Genomic DNA, 21,523 nt, shown 5'->3' with positions numbered 1-21,523 from the left:
AAGATGCGAGGCGATCTAGTAAACAGCATCAAAAGACTTCAAAGCAGAAGGTATGGCATGTGAATACAAAATGTCTCAATATCAAATACAGAGATAACTGTGGATTGTAAAGGTTTTTTATGTTATCAAAAGAAGCAGCCTCTGTACAGGAAAAAAAAATCAATTTTTATCCTTGACATCTGGGTAAAGTGGTCCACATGAGCCTTGAATGATAATCTGTTATCTTCCAAGGTTTTTGTCTGGTGGTACAAGAGTGCAATTTGGGTGACGATGTGAACAAGTTATTCTTGGGTTAAAACCTTTCAAGAACAAATGCATCAACAAGAAAAACAGGCTTAGTTTCAGCTTGATGGCTTGAAGTGTCTTTCATTTTATCAGTCAGGATTTAAAAAGCTTTCATGAGCTCCATACAAAATGGCACAATACAATGTGATGTAAAATCAAACAATGTGAAACAAAACAATACGAAATGATACGTGATACAATGTCCTACGATAAGATGGGATATGATAAGATATACAGTACAACGTAAGACGATGTCATATAAGAGAAGCTGTGATACGATCAAATTTGATGTGAGATAAATTGACATGAGGTGATACAATACAATGTGAAACAATATGTGACATGAAATGTGTATTGATAATGCAGTGTTGGGCAAGTTACTTCCAAAATGTAATACATTATAGATTACTAGTTACTGTCATTTGAGAGTAACTAGTTATATTACAGTGTTACTGTCTCTGAATTGTAATGCTTTACACTACTTTTGTGTTACTTCAAGTTACTTTCACTGTTATTTAATAGGCGCATTATTCTGATAGTGAGATGTGGTGCACAGGTGGGTTCTAGCGATGTGCAGAGATAAATCTGCGGATGGGGTGGGTCTTTGTCATAAAAATTAACCTTCTGATTAATAGCGGGGGAGGGAGGATGGGTGAAATAGGATGAATCGCCTCCCCATTAAAAAAGACGCTGTGCACATTTACGCATGAGGTACGGCAGCACAACGTCGTTGATTCTCCCGACACTCCAACAGGATCGGTCAAGATGAACTGTCAGCAGCTTCTCTAATCATGAAAATAATTTATTAAAGCACAAACACATAGCCTATAAAAATCTGTTTACACATAATCCATCAGGGGAGCTACCGTCTTGTTAAGAGGAGCCGAGTTCCCCCTTAGTTTACACCCTCCCCATAATCTCGACCATCGGATTCCGCTTTTTTAGTATTGTTATATTACTGCCTTATAGCAAAAGTAATACATTACTGTAATTGGTTACTTTTGTAACGCGTTACTCCCAACACTGTTATACAATTGGCTGCTTCTTTTTTGTCAATTTGTCGCCATCCAGTAGAACTAACATTGGCCAATATTGTGGTAATGGCTATTGTTTGTCTTATGAGGCAACTTACTACGGCTAGATGTAAACATGAAGAGCTTGAATAAAGTATAAGCTATCACAATGTGTCACAATAACACAACTATAATACCCAATTTAATACTGTAATCATCTAACACAGTGGTTGAAAGGAATCTGTGTGTGTCTGTATTTTGATTATGTCAGCAGGAACAGTTCATACAATCGACTTCAAATATGGTGGGTGTGTTGCTGCGGACACAAGGGAGTGCAGTGTTGCGTGTGGTGGAATTTGAAAAAGCAACACGTTCAGAACGAATAAATATACTAGAGAACAGCGCTGAGCGGAGCTCTGCAGCAGTGACGGCTGGGAATGCTCGCAGGGACACAGCCGAGCTGCTTGCGTGGGCAGGTCTTATGCTGCTCCAGTGTGGTAGTGGTGTTGAAACAGAGTTATCATCATCACGCAGGTTTCATACATGCTAGAAACGAATGAATTTTATGTAGTATGTGTTGTTTTGGTGTTATTAATTCTGTAGGTTAGGGGTTGGAAAATAAGCTTGGGTGTCCAGTTACTTCAGTCAGTTGTGCAGAGGGTTGTGTCTTCGGTCCCCCCTTGTGCAAACTTATTTTTGCGCGTCTGGCGATTGGTCCACATCTATCAACCTATGGACACTTTTTCATTTCATTTTCATTTTCCCAGCAAAGTAAAAGCTCTTAATTCAACTTGAAATAAAGCATTGCTGCAAAAAACTTTCTTGCGCTTTTGTAGGCACAATCACTTAAGAGGAACTCATTATTTGAGTAACTGTTGCTCTCATGATCTATTTCAGCACCAGCTGCTCAAAGTATTTATTTATTTATGTATTTAATTTGGCCTGCGGGCCGCTTCTTGCCGACCACTGCTGTAGGTGAAACCAATGTGAGACGAACAATTGGCCCCTGTGAACGGGCACTGTACTAGTTGTATTAATACAACAGAACACAGCGCAACACAAAAATCGATCTGATCTGTCTCATCTCTGAAGCATTTCCATGCTGTCACTAATTAATTATTGAGAGGAATTCTCTGTTAAATCCATTGTTTTTCTCTTCTTCTGTCCAGGTTTTGTGAGTCTCCTTCCAGTGACCCTGAGTTGCCAGGTGGGCGTGGCAGGGGGAAACGAATGCGAATGGCCATGGCCGAGCGGCCTTGCATTGAGCCTGCCCCTGCTGCAAAAGTCAGGGGTCTATCTCAGCACAGGAGTCGTGGAGGTGGTGTGGCTGGAACCACTGCACCCATACACAGCAAGGGACGGAGAGGAAGCCTGAACCTCATCAATAGCAACTGTCGAACACCTCCTTCCTTCTTTACTGTGGAGGAGGTGAAACCTCCCAACAGCACCTCCTCTCTCTCCTCCGGGAAACGAAAGAACAAACCGCCAGCTGACCTAGACCTCAGCCTGGTCTCTTCTGATGACATTAAAAATGGAAATGGGAAGAGGATCCGAGCCAAATCCCGTAGTGCCCCATCCACCCCGCTGGGCAAATCCGACCCCTCGTTCATGGACCCTGGAGGCGGTTGTACCTCCTCACCACCGCCCCCGCCCATCCTCATCGACTGTCCACACCCCAACTGCACTAAACGCTACAAGCACATCAATGGCCTGCGCTACCACCAGACACATGCACACTTGGAAGCTGAAGAGCAGAGGAAACCTGAGCTGGAGCCCATGAAGGATGGGGAGAGTGAAGAACGACTATCAGACTGTGAGGAGACCATTAGCAACATGACATATGACCTCTCAGAAACAAACAGCACTAATTCCAACCACTCTAAGAAACCTGCTCCTCTTTATAAGGTAACTACAGTGGGGTCTCCTAAGAACAGACGGCTACTCCTCAGTACTGACCATAGCCCCACAGCCAACTCCAAGACAAGAAGAACCTCCCTGCTGAAAGATGGGCTGATTGATGACCTGAGCAATCTGCCCATCATCTCCAACATGACTGTGGTTCTGGAGAACTGCATGGTACCAGACAGGAACTCCACAGTAGAGATGCCCAAGCTGGAAGCTGAAGGTTTGATCGACAAAAAGGGAGGTGCACTAGACAAAGGCAAGAAGGCTAACGGGAAGGTAGAGAAGCTGTCCAAGTCACGGACCAACCGGCCAATCGCTCCGGCCCCTGCTCCTCCAAAGTTGATTGCTATACCCAACACAGCGTATCCGCCTGGCACAGCAGATACTGTCACCTCACAGCAGCCCTCACCCATGGCAGCCATAGGCCTCACCAGTAAAAACCTTCCCCTCAAACCCATCAAACCAAAGCTGAGCATCGTTGTGGAACCAAGCCTTGTCAAAGCCACGCTGGTTACCTGCAACAAAGAGACCAGGAAGAAAGAGAAACGGAGGCTAAAGGACAAACATAACAAAGATGTGCCAACCAGAACGCCTAATGGGGACAGCAGCGTAATCAAAATAGAAGATGGTGGTTCTAAAATGGGTGTCAAGGAAATTTCTGGAAGCCTTCTGAAGGAGCACCTCAGTAAGCAGGATGTTATAAATGGGCTCACTGAAAGCCAGGAGAGCAGGATGGCCAGTATCCGAGCTGAGGCTGACAAGGTCTACACTTTCACCGACAATGCCCCGAGTCCCTCCATTGGTGGTTCATCGCGGCTTGACTCCAGTGGTAGTTGCCTGGCAACAGCAGACAGCAAGAACAACAGCCCCGCCTACTCTGACATCTCAGATGCCGGGGACGATGGGGGGTCTTCTGAATGTCGCTCGGATGGAAACAGATCCAAGTGTGGCTCCTCTGCCTCTTCAGATGTGAGCTCCAGTAGTAACCATTGTAACTCTGGTAAAACCCCGCCCACAGCATCAGCCCCATCATCAAAAGACCCCCAGTCCCCTTACTACCATAGCTACGAGCCCTACTATCTGCCAGGGTACATGCAGTCAGACAGGCAAAACAGCAGCAGCGCTGCTTTCCACAAAAGCTCTGCTCTTGATGTAAAAGTGAAAGACAGAAAGGAAGAAATGAAAGAAGACGATAAATGCACCTCACATGAGTTCTTAGACTCAAAGAAAGGCGACGGGCCACCTCAGTCTCAGCTCCAGCTGGCAATGAGTCAGACCCAGACCGCCTTGGCCCAGTCGCTGTACTACGGACAGTACTCCAGAGGACTGTACATGGACCAGAAACTGTTATTGGCCTCCAAATGCTGTGACCAGACACACAGTGGCAAGCAGAGGGGTGAGAGGGGACAGGGGGTAAGAGACAGTGAGGACGATAAACATATGGTTGGGGCTTCAGCCAGTGGACCCATGCTAGGTAAAGGCCCAGATGGTGCTAAAGGTTGCTGTCCCAAACCCATCCTATCCTACGTGGAGATGAGTGAGAGGGGAGAAAGGGGACAGAGTCTGTGCGTTAAGGCTCTGCACAGTGGCATGGTGGACCAGGGCTCGATGAAAGACTGTGATGACATCAAGTCACCCTCCTCTTCCTCTTCTTCATCACTCCACAACCCAAACAGTCAGACAGATCTGGACTCAAATGTTTCCTATTCCAGTGTAAGTTTCTCCCTCTGTCTATAACCTGCCGCCGCCGTTGATGGTGTTGTTGTGTAATTTAATGACTGTTGAGTGTCACAAAGAGATTAATCACACACTGTGTACAGCCAAACCAATAGGTGCTAACAACACAGACCATGTGGCTTCTGTGGTGCTGTAGCTATACTTATACTACTTTTAGTCATTTTGGTTGAAATCAAAATTGTGTGGTTTGATTTGATGGATGCAAATGTTTTTAATGTCTAGAGTAAGAACTAATGGGGGAATTGTGTAATTCCAATTTTAGGTGTAAATGTAAAACGAACACAAAGGAACAAAAGAAACATTTCTAATACATAAGTGTTGGTTTTTATGAGCTGCTTTTTCAGAAAGCTTGTACAGATTTTTTACCCTGTCATCTCACGATGCATTTAACTGCTATCTCTAGCCATGCTGGGTCATTTAAATTGGTTGTATGAATTGAATGAAAGCTACGTTTGGGAGGGTAGGTTGTTTTTGACCATGTGTGAGACATGTCTTGATTCGTGTTATTGAGAGGGACGCCACACTCCTCACATCACACCTGTGAGTGGCCTGCTGTTGAAACGTCGTCATCCTTCATCAACATCACACCCTGAGCCAGTGATAGATGGTCTGTCTATGGTTCTGTTCACTGAAGTACACAGTGTTTCCTCTATAGTCATTCAGCAGCGGTGGGCCACCGCAGCAGGAAATTCTCCACCCCTGCTAAAAAGACAAAACTAATAAATTAGCCTTTTTTTCCTTCCAAAAAAAGAGACAAAACGCTAAAGGGCTAACATTTAGACTTATAAGATAGGTATTAAGTTTTAGCTCTGCAACTGGCCATATAAACAAAAACTGGGACAGAGACGTGGACTGAAGTGAACCGACCCCAAAATGACTCCTACCCACCACTGTTAACAAAGAATTATAGGGGAAACACTGCAACTAGCACCAACACTTGTCCTCATCGATCTAGCCCTCAGACGGCCCAGCCTGGGCTCACTGCCTCGCTCACAGCAAATACTCAGAGCTGCATGGGGAGGAGGCCGAGGAGGGTGAAGGAGACAGGGGGAAAGAATGGGGAGTGACCGTGGAGCCTGCCAAGATGACCTCAGGAGGAGGTGGAGGAGACAGAGGAGGAGGTGTGTGCGGAGATGCTAAAAAAGCCAGGGTCCACGGATCCCTCGATCTTCCGCCTGACATCGACACCGAGGATTCAGACAGGCTGGAGGGGCTGGATGATCAGGGCCAGGAGCCAATGGGAGGGCTGTCTGAGGAGTCCCAGAGTGCCCGGGCAGCAGTGTCTCCTCCCATGACCCCCCAGCAGCCCTACATCCAGTACCAGCACTCCTCCTACCCGCCCTACCTGGCAATGTGTGAGAGTGGCGGGGCCTCCTACAGAGGGGTGTCCCCAACCCTGGTCCACAATTACCCAGGTAAGATTCTGAGTAAAGGATTATTTTGACATTTTGGGAAATACGAATATATTTGCTTTCTTGCAAAGATTTAGATGACTGACACCACTCTCGTCTGCGTGATCGTTATGAAATGACTGTCAGCAACTAGTTGAACACCAGGACTGGAAACGGATATAATGATATGATGTAATGCATGAACGTCCCCTGTTTTTTAATCTTTCATTTTTGTTGGGATTAAACAAAATACGAGAGATACTGGGTTAATTAATGAGCTTTAAGGTGCTGGTAGGTGGAATTTGTTACCTCTGAACAGAGGAAAGCAAGCTTTAAAGCTTCACCAACCAATACCTTTGACATTGACAACAGATAAAATAGTTCACAGTGACGAACACATAGGGAACTAAAAAAGGCAACATTTTCTGGATGTGCTTGCTTATGTTTATTTTTTGTTTTGTTTATTTAATTTGCAGGTTTAAAAACTGTATAGAAGTTAAATGTTATCCAATATTATGTCTTTGTAACATGAAATATTGTACTGGTGCTGCACTTTAAGTTCAAGGGATTGAAAATTTCATTTGAAGTGTAAGTATTGAAAGCATTTTAAGTTCCAGTTTCTAATGGGGCTTAATTTGTACAAAATTTCATCCAAACCGTACTATACCTTATACGTTATTTTTTAATTACAGTGGAAATGTATGGACTTTAACCCCTTAAACCCCCTTGGTTAAGTCATAAACCCTATTTGAATGACCCTATAATGCATGAATTGATCGATTAGGTAACCGCAATTTGCGCATTATCGCCCTTATTGGACAGTGAAGGGGCAGAAAGGGAACGGTTAGAGACGGGAGTATGACATGCAACAAAGGTCACTGTCCAGAAGTGAACCAGCGATGTTGCGGCGGTTGTGTAGGCTTGGGCAGTATTAAGGTATTATGGTATACCAAGGTATTTAGAGATCCCGAAAGTGAGTGAGAGTTTAAATATTGTTAGAAACACAGGTGCTCCTCTTTCTGGTGGATCGTTCATTTTCTGGGCGCTCAGTTCAGATTTGAATGGGTATGTTTACTCAAAAGATCCTCTCTGCTTTGTCTCCTAACTTTAGTGGCCCTCCACATTGCTTTTAATAAAATGAACAAGAATCTGTCTATTCTTGATTTGTCTATTTTACTCTTTTTAGAATACGGCACGAATATTACTTCTCTGACTCACTTATTTCTCCAACTGTCGCTCATCTTGTCTCCACTGTGTCACACAGTGTTAGTTTTTTTCCCCACCATATTCCTCCATAATCCGGTCCCCTACTCTACCTCTGATTGGCTAACCCCACCCTAACCCTAACTTTAACAAACCTAACCTACAGAGGCAATGAGTACTAGCCAATCAGAGGTAGAGTTATTGAAATCTGGTGGGGGAAAACAAAATAATGCTGTCACACAGGCTGTGTGTATCTTAAATAGCAAAGTGTATATTAATTATTTTTGATCGCTATAGAAAGTAATGTGTGTGTTTTCTTCGTGTGTGTGTCCACCAGGATTCCACTACCCTTTGTACGGTAAGACGGCGGGCAGGGAGGAGTCGGAGGTGACTCCAACCAGCAGAGGAGGAGTGATGAGCAGCAAGCAGAGCAGCGACTCGTCCACGTCCTCAGCCATGGAGCTTCTGCAGCAGCAGAGCCATCAGTACCACGGAAAATCACCTGCTGTGAGACTCACTTTAATGCTCACTTAGGAGTAAAGAACATCACCTACACCAGCATGACACTCACATACTGTACCTGACACACAAAAGGTTCCCTATTATGCTTTTCTCTATTTTCTGTCATATCCGTAATGTTGGATGTTCATGTTGAATGTGGCCAAAGCTTCAAATGAGGTAAAAGGATTTAAAAGAAATCCCTGTTAGCCAAAACCTCAGATTCCCCATTGTTCTGAATGCTCCAGTTTCAACATTTTTTTTTTCTACTCTCGGCTCTGTATGATGTCAAATGGAGCTGTTTTTTCATATATGGTCATTTGCACAAAGCCCTATCCTCAAGGCAACTGCTACGCTCAGTCTATACCACTCAGCAAAGGACAACACACTAGTCTTGAAGTTGTTCAATATGTTGCCAAGAAAGTGCTTTTTCAGTTGTGAACATTAAACTTGTAATGTTTTCCTAAAGAAGAAAGCGCCAAACAAGATTGTTTACATTGTATAAGATATTGGGAGTTTTTTCAACAGCCTGGTAAACACAATTTAGGGTCACCTTTAATACACAAAGAATGAAGACAAATCATCATTCATAACCAATTAAGGATGCAAAACCTTACTGCTGACCATTTTACAAGGCATACTGCAATGTTTAATTGTTAGTATTGTTCTTTCCAGGCAGTTTTTTTTTTTTCCTATCAATTTAAATACAGTATGACATCAAACAATTGAGAATACTTGAGGGAAGTCTGACATATAGTTCACTTTGGAGAACAGATGACAAAAATTAAAAAAGAACATGAAACAAATTTAAATGACCCTTTAAGTTATTCAGATTTTAAGCGACTCATTACTTGTGTAAACAGTGTGGATACACCAAACTACTACTTGATAATGATACGATGCTTCGGCTCCAGTTATATTACTGCTGTGGCTGCCAAGACATGGAGTTCGTGGTGGGGGCCAACATCATCTTGAGGAAACTTTCTCTGCTTTCAACCTGTAGAGCAAATTTGGGTTTATCACCGTTCACTTCAATCCAGTCCCATTTTTCTTTTTCAAGTTGACATTAGAAGACCTGCAGCTCAAGAAATGTCGGCCTTCTTCAGTGGTAGATGCCGTTTAGTTGTTAGTACAGGATTATGTAGAAATACAAATATACACTAAATTACTACACACTATTACTTCTTTCTTCGGTGTCCTCAAATAAGTGAAAATGTCCTCAACGGGACTTAAAGAGGTGTTTGTGAGTTTGCAGTCAGTACTACTGGGCTGAAGACTCAGATGTTTAGTTGACATGCACAACAGTTTGCGGGGTTAGAGAAAAGAAACGCTTAGTAAAAAACGTAAATCCACGTGTGTGTGTGTGTGTGTGTGTGTGTGTGTGTGTTGTGTGTGTGTTCGTACAGCCCGGCGAGAAGGGTTCCCCCGAGGGTGAGAGGGAGACGGAGCGAGACAGGAACCACGTGTCATTCGCCCGACACCTCCACACACACCATCACACACACCTGGGTATGAGCTACAACCTGATGTCAGGACAGTACGACATCTACCAAGGTACGATGACACATTGACTCCAAAACGTGTTGACAGAAACTGACTAATTTAAGGTTCGACAAGTACTAAAAAGCAGATTAATGCCCATGGTTTTGAAATGACATACTCTATCTGCTATCACATACAGCTTAATTGAACATGTGACTACATTCTTTTGGTCAGTTAGAGTAAGCTGTTGTTGATGCTGATGTTGTTGTTTGCTTACAAAAAAATATCATTTAAAAAAAAAAAAATCCATTGTAAAATTACAAGATGCTTAATATGGACAACCAGCATGTCATTCAGCTTGTCAGGAAGACCAGTGAATTACAAAATAAATGTTCTGACTATGGCCAGCTGAACAGAATTGAGCTCAAAAGGCAGAGTGAAGTTCTTATTTGTTGAAATGTGATGTTTCACTTATTTTCCTCTCTGTGTTCTTACTGCTCTGTGTTGAAGGGTTGAGCTCCAGATCGCTGGTCTCCAGTCAGCAGGTGTCAGGACACTCCTCTACTGGTAAGTTTGAAAAACCGAAACTGTATGCTGATAATACCAGAATGTGATAATCGGAGCTTAATGCCAACTTTGGCCACTCAAAATTATCTACTGGTTTACTTGTTTCCCTGCTGTCCCTTAAAGATATTTTAGGAGCCCAGTGAGTGTCTTCAAGCCAATTTTTAAATTTTATGATTAGATTTATTGAATTTGTTTATCCTTGCTTGCCCTTGCATGTTTGGATCTTGGTTTGTGTTGTTATCTTTAAATATTTCATGTGTTAAATACACAATAAAATGCCCTTAGTTATTGGATAAATTGGGCATAAATGCAGCTTTGTCATGTTACTTACTAAAATGTAAATTTCAATAGTGTCCACTTAATCATATCAAGGTGATTTTTAGGTTGCACATAAATGCAGCATGCTATGCTCGCCTAACATGTGCTAAAACCATGACGCTCGAACCGCCAAAGTGGCTAATGGTATCTTGATGGTAGCACTGTGGTTTATTTTTATTTTTTCTGTGCTGCTTACCCTCTTCAGCTCAGGTGTGCTCAGTGTGGATCACAAGATCACATGCTCATATATTATCCACTAAGTTTGTATCTTATGAAGGGAACTGGCTACATTTTTCTTTCATAAAATGCAAATTGGGAGCAGAATAAGTCGGCGAATTGTCTCGTCTTCAGGCCGTCTGGCAGCTCAATAAATCAAATATCTAAACCTTCTCTCCTGAAAATAACATCGTTGAGGTTCGTGCCTTGTTGCCTAAATTATCATCCAGTAGATCATTACCCACTTTGCAGTGTTTTCCATATATTTTCATAGGCCATATATCACTGCCTTTGTTTGAATGTGTGAAATAATGCAGAAGGGAACCAGGCCGTTTAACAGCATAATGTGATGATTACCTTACTGGTGCAAAGACTGCAGTTATCTATAAATGGTAATTGCTGTGAAATGGAGGAGATTAACGGGAGTGATGCTGACAGTGGAAGCACACAACAGGCGAGAAATGAAGAATGCCAGGTGTTTTCTACAGAAGATGGAAGCAGCTGTGCTTTCTAATGTTTAGACCTAATGTCTGAAGTTCACAAATGAATTATCTTCTTATCTTGTGAACAAACCGTTTACTCACAATCACAACATTATCTCCAAATAACAAAGCTTGGTCCTAATAGTTGTGTAGGCCTGTTCATTTTGCATTTGAAGGTGTTGTCCTCTGACACTTTATCTGAACGCTTAAAGGACATTCATGTTGGTATCACCAGTAAACAACAAGTTTTGTGGAAAAAGTTGAATCCAAGGACTCTAGATATCTGGTAAAAGAGCACATACTTTACAGACCCAGCACAGAATATTTACATGAAGTTAGCCTTTCTTAACTTCATCATGTTGCCCCACTTGGCACCTTTGAGTGTTTCAGTTATTTTCTTTGAGTTTCGAGTCACAATGAATGGCATTCTTTCATGTCTTGTGTGTGAATTTAGCCTGAACTACAAATCATGTACCTTTTTTTTATATCTGTATTTGCATTTGCCAAGTCATTCCAAAAGTTATTCATTCATTTTACAGGCAGATATTACAGACAGCCAAAGGTTTTAGATTTTAGATCACTATTTAAGTGTTTTCAGAGGCTTTAGACTTGATGCAGTAATCCATCACAGTGAAAACAACACAGTGTTGCTCTAATTTATTTTGTTGGTTACATTATCTACATGCACATGTTTACAAATTTGAACTAGATTGGATTTGTCAGGAATGTAGCGTTAAGGTATGTTAAGACTAAACACTAAAACATGAGTTTAAACATTTTCGACTTGTGTGGATGCTTCTTTGCTCTTCTGATTAATGCAATTGCACCACTTCCAGTCTGAACACACCTAAAATCTTGACTCTTGTTCCTGAGCTGAAAGACCGATATGTGACTGAAAGCCTGTGTTTTGTCCTCTTGTCTCCACAGACAGTGAAGGGAAGAAGTAAGGACCATGTGGCCACGTCTCACATGAGGAACGGCACATTTATCAGACATCAATTCCATGGTGTTGAATAAGCTTCGCCTCGCTGAGAGGCAGAGAACAAAAAATTAAAAAATCTCTTTCATTTCTTACTAAAGACCAACCACCTGTTTTATAACACGTAATCGAGGAGCAGACGGGCCGACAGAAAGCAGGATCGGGAACTTTTTGAAGGAGGAACTATCTGTACAAATCCAATGACTTTTGCAGGATCGTGACAGAAGCAGGCAGCGCGTATAAAACCCAACCCCGCCGTGCACTCAGCCCAGCCGCGGCTTTGGTGTTTAACTTTATTAAATGCACATTTATCGTAGTGTATTAAGATGATGATGATATGACTGAATGTACTGATGATGACTTACATGATCCCAATAGTCTTGATCGTTTTTTTTAAACTCCTATTGGGAAACAGCATTAGGAAGCTAAAAAGTCTATTATTATCCTTACTATTCTTATATTATGATTATTGAAGTGGTCCTCCTCCCTCCATAGTGCTGACGCTACATTTGTATTACTAACCTGTACTTGAGCGTAACCATGTTGATTGTATTGTCTTTATGTGAGAGTAAACCTTCACATCAACCTGCCCAGTGCCATGTAGGAACCCAGTGGTGTATATATTCTGTACAGATTCATGGCGGAGCACTAACATGCTTTATTGTACTCTATGTTGACCATCAGCCATGCAGGGGAGCAGCGTGCAGAGCAGGAAAAACCAGCAGAAACAGAATCCCTATTTTCTTTATTAGATGACTTCTATTAATCGGCAGCAGTTTGTCCTTTAGCCACATGTTCCAGTGACGTAACCTATTTTGCACATGATGTTGTTGCACATATCCCATTTGGTTAGAGAAGGATGTGTCATTTAGTGAATTTTAGCCCCAGTTTGTGCCTCTTGTGTCTAAGGAGCAAAGGTGGAAGTCGGGTGACGTAGATAAAGAGACAACGTACGGGTGGGTGGATGGATCTCGTTTTTTTTCTACAGTTAAGGTTGATACAGCAGCAAAACGAAAACAAAGTTCCCTAACATTAAGCAAGTTGTTCATTTTCACCCAATCCTTGATCTTTCCGTGGCACTAACAGAGTGGTTTTGTGCCTAAACCAGCTGTGTCAGATGTGGAGACATTTGTATGACTCAACAGTGATTTGTATCTGTTTTGGAAGGGTCTGACCAACCACGCTATCCTGTTATTGGCACCAGATCAGCAAACGCTAATATGGATTGTATTTAAAAGCTATGAGAAACAACATATTTTGTCATTTATTTTGGTGAAATTGCTGGACTTCGGCAGTGAGGGTTAGTCAACAGTATACACAGATATGAGCCGCTGTTTTTTGTCATCTTTGGCGCGCAAATACAATTTTGACTCATTCCTTTATTCTTCGTCCCGAACAAATACGGCAACTGGGGTAGGACGGGAATAGGAACCAGCTATTGTGTGTTGTTGCCATCTTTGTTTAGGTCAAGGAATATGGAGGTGGAGACTCGCTTCATGTCAAATTCAGTCAAAGAAAATACAGAATAAGAGTGTGAGGATTTTGGAAGAAGTGCTAAGATTGAGGTTGATAAATGACCTGTTGGGTTTACACTAAAACAGTGACCTGTTATTATTCGACTTGAATATAATAAACAACCATCAGAGATTTCTAATGTAATAAAAAGGACTGTGCTTAAGGCAGAGGTACAACCTGGGGCTAGGTGAATGAATGATGGATGCCAGTGAGCGTGTGCTACTGGCATGTTTTGTTTGAACGTGAAAGACCCAAATGCCAGACAGTGATACTAGTCACACCACCTCTGAAGGACAATTCCAGTGTTGAGGTTTTTGCTGATTTTCTACATCTATTTCTTTCTCATCACCTCTAAGCCAGCACCACACTCAAAACTAAATGGAATTTGGTGTGCTTGCTCAGGTACAATCGTGAGTTTTAGGGCGAAAAAAAGAAGCTACATCGTTCGTCAATCTAACATAGGCCATAGGTTTTCACTTTACTTCATAGAGTTACACCAGTTTTTGTATATTTGTCTTGTTTTTAGGAACTTCCAAGTTGTGTATAAAAGCATTTACTTGCAGTGTCATTTTCAACAGCAGTTTGAGACCATGCTAAATTCAATTTAGTTTTGAGCCCAAATTGATGCTTTCTTCTTTACTATACTATTCAACCCATAGTTTAAGACAGTGTTTCTATCAGAATGTTTATTTTGAATAAAAACGAAGATGACACAAAAATATAAATAAACATGATAAAATCTGGATAAAAACTGATCGCACCGGAATTGTCCTTTAAAAAGTAAAATGCCCACTTTTTTACTGACAGGGATGCCAGTGGGGAAGCGTACTTGTCAGGATTCCCACAATCCTTTGCCCTGCCCCTGCTCCCATGCCTCCTACAAGCGAACTAGCTCACTGCAGAGCCTCTGATAGACAGAAAGGTCAGATGTTAGCATTGTTGCCAAACCACTGCCACATCTCTAAAATAAAGAAGTACCAAAGCGTTGGCAACAAGAATTGGCCTGATTCTGGTGCCTCATTCATGGATCCGGCAACCAGGCCTGCAACATTTACACCAATGTTGGCTCAAGTCCTTTTGGCAACACGTGATTGGCTTGTGATTTCTGTAATTACATTAACTTCCAAATAAGGTAAATGCAGCATAACGACAAATTAAGAATTAAAAGCTATAGTAACGACCTCACAGCCGCACTGAGGAGCCAACAAAAATCCTAACCTTGTCTATCAGCGGCTCTGCCTCACTTACACAACACCTTACCTGCATAGTATCAGTGATCATTCTATTACTTGAATATAGTGCTATGAACTCTGTTTACAAAATGCTGTCATCTTTTGGGAGACACAGTGTTGTCTTATAAAGGCTGCTTGGTATGTTCAGTTCATCCACCCGGTGTATCTAGTAAATAACACACTGAAATCGTATAAACATGAAACCTGCTGTTGCTTTTTTATACTGTATATGCCTTAATTCATATGTTTGGCAATCATGATTAAAGGATGTTTATATATATATTCTTTTCCTGTGGAGTTTTGTCTTTGCAAGTGACACTAAAAAACTAAAATGCTGGCTTTTAATACAGTAACCAACTTTCATGTATAATGGAAACCACCACAATATTTCTTATTAGGGCCAGAGCACCGCACTGCTTCTGATATGGACACCCTACAAAATTTAAACAAAGGCACAAGACAAACAAAAAAGCCTCTTGGAGCCACAACCTAAACTCAACAGGAAGTCAATTTTCATTTGAAAAAGGGCATTTCTTTTACTCGTACTCTAACAAACTCTAAAGACCTTCATGATGAAAAGTTGTGGTATCTGAGTTTTCATTGAAGGGCGTGTCTGTGGCGTGGTGTCGCGTTCCCATGTTTCCCCATGAAAAGGGAAGCTGCAACTTGAGTGTACATGGTCAAATCTGCCCCAGAATTCACGTTTGATCAGTCCCACTGTCAAGACATCTACGTGCTAATATTCAGTCACAGTCATAGCGCCACCTACTGACAACAGGAAATGATACGTTTTATACTTTCATGTGCTCCTCCTAGCATGTTGACCAGATCCACCTCAAGTGGCAGTCACAATGTGATTCAATAGGATTAATGTATCAATATAGAATATTGCAGTTCTCCTCTCTGCTTTGAATTTGAAGATTTATGATATATTTTTTAATTACTATATTTAATGACTAAAATAATTTGGCAAGTAATTTAGTAAATGCATGGGAGTTTAAGAAGAACACTTTTTATCATTATGATTATATTACTATTAATCATTATAATTTGATGGAGATGGAGCAGTGGATAAGACACATGTCTTTGGCATGAGAGACCCAGGTTCGAATCCACTGTAAATCACCAATGTGTCCCTGAGCAAGACACTTGACCCCTAGTTGCTACAGAGGCGTGCGACCTCTGATATATTGCAAATATATCAGATATTTGCAGAAAAGAGTCAGCTAAATGAATAAATGTAATTATTATTACTCATTTATTTCCCCTTTTGGTGTAAGTACTTGGACTGATGTATGACCAGGACCAGTGGTAAAAGAAGTATACTTTTACTGAAGTAAAAGTAGCCATACTACTAAATACACTGTTACAAGAAAAAGCCTTTTAGCCCATTTCAGAATAATGTATCTTATATGACTGAGTAATAATTAGGTCTATGGATGCATTAATGTGTCCATCACTTTTGTGTTGCAGCTATGTGGGGCTATTTTTAACAAATGCATATATTGCTGAGTTGCCTAATCTATAATAATACATCATAATTAGTTTAGTTATTTAATTTTGTATTACTAATGTAAATCTGCAAAGTATTTCCCTCAGAAATGACACACAAAACATTATCTGTATAGCTTAGGAGGCTGTCTTCTTTTTTTCCTTTGGGATTGGCCTTTGGGATTGGCCATGACGTCCTGTGGTGAAGCCTTGACCTTTGATGCATAGTCTAGGTGTACAGTAAGGCAACCTGCATGTTTTTTATTATTAGGCCTATTGGTAATTTGTTTACATTGTAGGCTGTAGCCTGTTTGTTTTTCTGCACGCCTTGCGAGCAGCATAAAATACAACAATTATATATATTTCTAATGCTGAGTAAATGAATTTAACTTCCACTACTGACCAGCACAGCCCAAAACTGTACTGGTAAAGGGGTGAGCAAGACATATTGATCAAATCAAATTAATTCGTACTAGTATAATATAGTCGCACTAGTGATGATGATGATTTTCATTTGGGGGAGCAGTTTAAACTTTCCAGTGGTGGACAAACACTTGTAGTATTACAATATTGTAGAACACTTAGAAGTAAAAAATAAATAAATAAATAACAGAAGAGAAATGTGTCTAATATGTCGGAAAAAATAAATTGTGATAGCCTAGTGGAGTTTCACCTCCGACCAGCAGAGGGCGCAGATCACAGACACGTCTCCGTCATCACTTCCGCTGTTAAAACAAAATGGGTGGCGCCAAAGCTTGACAACAAAGCGGCTGTTTGCTGCCTGTAACGGACAGTAAACAAAATCTCTGCTCCGTTTAAGTTTGGTGCCCACAAGTAGGTCCGAATTAAACGACGGCGTGGAGAGGAGTTTCGCAGTTCACAGTTGGAAACGTTTCCGTTGGAGCTGTCAAATGTCACCATGGCTTCGAAGACAGACCAACTTCTTATCGTTGTGTCCATCCTGGAAGGTAACGTTCACGTTAAGGAGGCGGACTACAAGCTGCTGACCAGCACACACATGTAACGCTAACGTTAGCTTCTAGAGTAAATTCAGTTATACAATTGCCAGCATAGTGCGGTTAATGCACGGGTGGCATTTGTAACGTATTAACTAACGTTAGCTCTCTGAAAGGCAGCCTGTTGCTGCTGATCGCGCCAGCTTAGGCGGTTAAATCCACCCTGAACTGTTACAGACAAAGCTTTGAAAGGCACAATTTCACACAAATAGTAAAGTAAAAGAAGAAAATCTACTTTATTAATCCTTGATGAAATTTTTCTGTTGTCATTTACACACAAGCCAGAAACAAACACACATGTACTGTATAATGCATTAGTTAATTGTCTGACTGATGGGGGCTGCCGCAAATTGGCAATGCCCTGGAGGTGTTGTGGTACCTCTCCAGATACCAGTCCACAACTTGTATTACTGAAGAGTTCTTGATTACCAAGCCAAGTCTCTGTGGACTGTGGACATAATGAAACAAATAGGATTCGAACCTGTGCAGGGTAACCCCATTGGATTTGAAGCCCAGCGCCTTAACCTCTCGGCCACTGTGACTACATTGAGTTCGTCCATTATTTATCTATCTAATGACAACTCATGTGCTAAAGTGGCTCCTGCAAGAAATGTTTGGAAACCTGTCTCTCCTTTGCCAGGTCGTCACTTCCCGAAGACTCCCCGGCTCAGTCTGGTGGTCCAGGCGAGTTTTGATGGTGAGCACCTTGCAACAGACCCTGTGGAGCACATAGACCAGCCTCAGTTCAGCACCGAGCTGGCCTGGGAGCTGGACCGCAGGACGCTGCACCAACACAGGTCTGCACCGCTACCATGTTGTCACTGCAGTTTGAACTTTCACTGTAATGACATTGCAAATAAAAAGCAATATGAGAGCAGCCAGAATACATTTACCTGAGAGGTTAAAAAAAAGTCTTTGCAGTAATTAAATTTGTAATGCATGAATTAGTCACCTAAACGTCAGACAACGATGTTACACCCATCACAAATTTCCCAGAGCCTAGGGCTGGACTATATGGGCAAAAATCTTATCACGATAAAAATGAAAATAAAAATGTTGCAAAAAAGCTGAAGAAACCTGATTGTTTATTGTGGTTTAAATTCTTTCTTTATGGTCAACACTTGATGCCAAACAGTGAATCACTTCACAAATCTGAGGTACAACATTCAAAACAATATGTCAAACAGCCAAAAATCCAAAGATATTACGTTCAACTAACCAATTAATTAATTGTTGCAGCTCTAACTGACTGTTGCTTTGAATTAAATCACTAATATTTATTTCACAAACCACTGTTGCTGGATGTTCAGATTAACTATTATACTGTATTTATATTTTAGGTCATGTGGACCTCTGTCCATTTCTAGTGGCTTAATTTATAAACTGTGTGATCTTGATGCACTTTGACCACTCTGTCCTCCCAGACTGCAGAGAACTCCCATCAAGCTTCAGTGTTTTGCGGTTGACCCTGTGAGTAAGAGGAGAGAGAGTGTGGGCTACATCGTCCTGGACCTCCGGTCTGTACAAGAGGTCAAACAGGTAAACTTCCTCCTCTTCTGTGTCTGGGTGACATGTTGAAATAGGTTAGCGCTATGATCAGTAATATCTGGCTTCTGAGCTTTACCAGCATACCAGTAGAAACATATTTGTTATGAGTGATGTACAGATGAGATTTGTTTTCTGTGTGTATGCGTCAGGAGCCTCGCTGGTATCCATTGCTGAGCAGTAAATACATCAAGCAGAGACCAGCCCTCCTCCTCAGCATGGTGCTGGAAAATGACAACAAGCCCTCCGAACCTTCACCTGATAGGTTCAAAGCCAAGAAGGCCCCGCCCCGAAAAGGTCAGCTGGTTCAGCAATACTGTTTGCTTTGTTTGTACTGTTCTTGCTTCAGTGTCTCTTGTAAGTAAAATGATTAGTGATGTAATTTCTTGAAGTCATAGCTGATGCATGCGTTAAGAACACTAAAACAACATGTTTTTGTTGGCAGTCTGTCCGCTCTGTCTCTCTGGTAAGCTGTCAGTGCTGTGCCGTCTGTTATACCTGAAATGATGACATCTTTACCCACTGGACACATGGGTGGATGCTTTTTTAAATTACATTTTGATGTCACAATAAAACATGATTTTAAATGCCCCATCATGCAGGACTCTTATTACCAGTTTCCCTTTGATTTGGGATATCTGCAAAACTCTGCAGTGATCCAGATCCCTCAAACCTCTGTCATGTGTAGTTTGTGAAGTAAAAATTTTAAATGTTCATCTTTTGGAGCAGTGATTTTTCACTTTGTACAGCACGTTTTGTAGTGAAAGTGCTGTAAAATCCTCCACTTGATGTGAGGGGATTTTAGGATACATGTCCACTAAATGTGAGACTAGTGGTCATCTGATTAATCAGCCCAATAATATTGAGATAATCGGCATTTGCTGAGACCTGCGCTCACGAGGCTGAGATATCATCCTAAATGACATCAGCTCTTATCTAAAACCATTACTGGCTAGCGGTAGATATAAATAGTTATACTTGAGTATACCGCTCTGAAATCTACAGCACAAGTGTAACATGTTACTAAGATAACCATGTATATCAGATATTGTTTTGGTATAGGCATTATATAATGGCCGTAGTCCGCCCTGCTCTCTAAATATCAGCCTCGGCATCGACCCATATCCGTTGGTGAGACTAACTTGAACATGTGATCATGGGCGTGACACATCAACTCACAAAAAAAGGCTTTTGCTTTGTGCAGCCCGAAAGTGATACAGTTAAATCAAAGGCGGCAGTATTTTTAATATTCCCTGTAGTTGCAAGCTGTGAATTTGTAAATTTCTAATGTAATAATAGTTCTGTGCTGTGAGGGCTTTTAAAATAATACAAGTATAAAATAGCTGCTTTCATGCAGAAGTGTCTGCTCCATTTATTAGCCAGCATGTGTTAACACCCCACACTGTAATATACAATAGTGTTGTCACAATACCCAAAAGTATAACTTCAATACGACACCTGCCTAAATATCTCGATAGAGCGATGCACAGGCCTCAGATCTAAGCCCTAGCCCGGCCCGTGTCCAATAACTTGTCAGAAAAAGCCTGAGCCTTTTTTCCCTCCTCCCCAATACCACAGCTTACTGTTACAGCCAATAAAACGGTTCAGTTTTGTTTTTAAAGGCAGTGGTTAGCCTATTTTTCGTTTCGTTTCTATATTAGGTTAATTTAGAAAAATGGAGCTCTTTTTTTTTTTTTTGTTTAAATTAAAGTTTTTGTTTATTAAAGAGACAACCGTTCGGTCAGCAGCCAACATCCAACAGTGATTTAACGATCAATTTAACCTCTCCAATCAGCACTTGATTTGCCTACAAGAAAATCCGTAGATATAAAACACGTCAAGCAGATCACAAGGTTAGTTCAAACGTTTATAATCACTAGTAAAAAGGCATTTTTGACAGGCTGAGGCAGACGGCTGCTGCTGCTGCTGCTCGCAAGGCGTGCAGAAAAACAAACGGGCTACAATCTACACAAACAAATGACCAATAGGCCTAATAATAAAAAACATGCAGGTTGCCTTACCGTACACCTAGGCTATGCATCAAAATTCAAGGCTTCACCACAGGACGTCATGGCCAATCCCAAAGTCCAATCCCAAACGAAAAAAGAAGACAGCCTCCTAAGCTATACAGATAATGTTTTGTGTGTCAGTGTGAGTAGCTTATAAATTGTCTTTCTATCTTTGTTTTACCACCTCCAGTTTCTCCTTCGTTATTTTAATTGACGGATGTCTAAAACATATAAAGAAGAAGCCTTATACAGGCCAGAGGCCCAGCCCGCATGAGCTATGACATGAAAATTGGCCCGAAGCCCGGCCCCAGGGTCATAAAACAGTCGGGCCCCGTTGGGCTCGGACTGAAATGAAGGGCTCTAACCAATACTGAAACAATACCACAACAAAAATCTAAAACATCAGGAAAAGTAATGGAGTAATAAATGACAGAACGTTCCGATCTACTGAGAGAGCCTGTTCTCATTAATGTCATTTTTAAATCTAATTTGACTAAATGGAAAGTAGAAAAGGCGCTCAGCAGAGCCCAGACCTCCGCCAACAAGGTGTATTGACTCGTGTGTTCAGTCTACTTTAGTGCACTACTGTAGTGAGCAGGCTAATAATCCTGAGTTTGAGCTCCATCACCATGGCTACCA

General features: G+C 41.5%; 2 protein-coding genes across 4 annotated transcripts in view; both read left to right on the top strand.

Moving 5' to 3' along the window:
• Positions 1-15,105, top strand: part of znf608 (zinc finger protein 608) — a 58,228-nt gene extending 43,123 nt beyond the window's left edge. For 2 of the 3 annotated variants that reach the window (XM_038703816.1, XM_038703818.1), the window contains exons 4-9: positions 2,468-4,916; positions 5,896-6,355; positions 7,872-8,041; positions 9,439-9,586; positions 10,025-10,081; positions 12,025-15,105. In XM_038703816.1, the coding sequence (XP_038559744.1) occupies positions 2,468-4,916; positions 5,896-6,355; positions 7,872-8,041; positions 9,439-9,586; positions 10,025-10,081; positions 12,025-12,044 (3,304 nt within the window). In that variant the 3' untranslated portion in view covers positions 12,045-15,105. The remainder of the gene's footprint in view (positions 1-2,467; positions 4,917-5,895; positions 6,356-7,871; positions 8,042-9,438; positions 9,587-10,024; positions 10,082-12,024) is intronic. The other variant, XM_038703817.1, reaches the window with a different exon arrangement.
• Positions 15,106-17,044: 1,939 nt separating this feature from the next.
• Positions 17,045-21,523, top strand: part of LOC119891866 (centrosomal protein of 120 kDa) — a 34,330-nt gene continuing 29,851 nt past the window's right edge. The window contains exons 1-4 of the mRNA XM_038703815.1: positions 17,045-17,282; positions 17,971-18,127; positions 18,755-18,869; positions 19,028-19,172. Of these exons, the coding sequence (XP_038559743.1) occupies positions 17,234-17,282; positions 17,971-18,127; positions 18,755-18,869; positions 19,028-19,172 (466 nt within the window). The 5' untranslated portion in view covers positions 17,045-17,233. The remainder of the gene's footprint in view (positions 17,283-17,970; positions 18,128-18,754; positions 18,870-19,027; positions 19,173-21,523) is intronic.

This window comes from Micropterus salmoides, unplaced genomic scaffold (genome assembly GCF_014851395.1).
Source record: "Micropterus salmoides isolate LMB-PRFRI ecotype aquatic unplaced genomic scaffold, ASM1485139v1 Ms_hic_scaffold_7, whole genome shotgun sequence".
Taxonomy (NCBI): Eukaryota; Metazoa; Chordata; class Actinopteri; order Centrarchiformes; family Centrarchidae; genus Micropterus; species Micropterus salmoides.
Note: the sequence above shows the minus strand (reverse complement) of the source record. Positions and strands in the feature narration are given on the sequence as shown.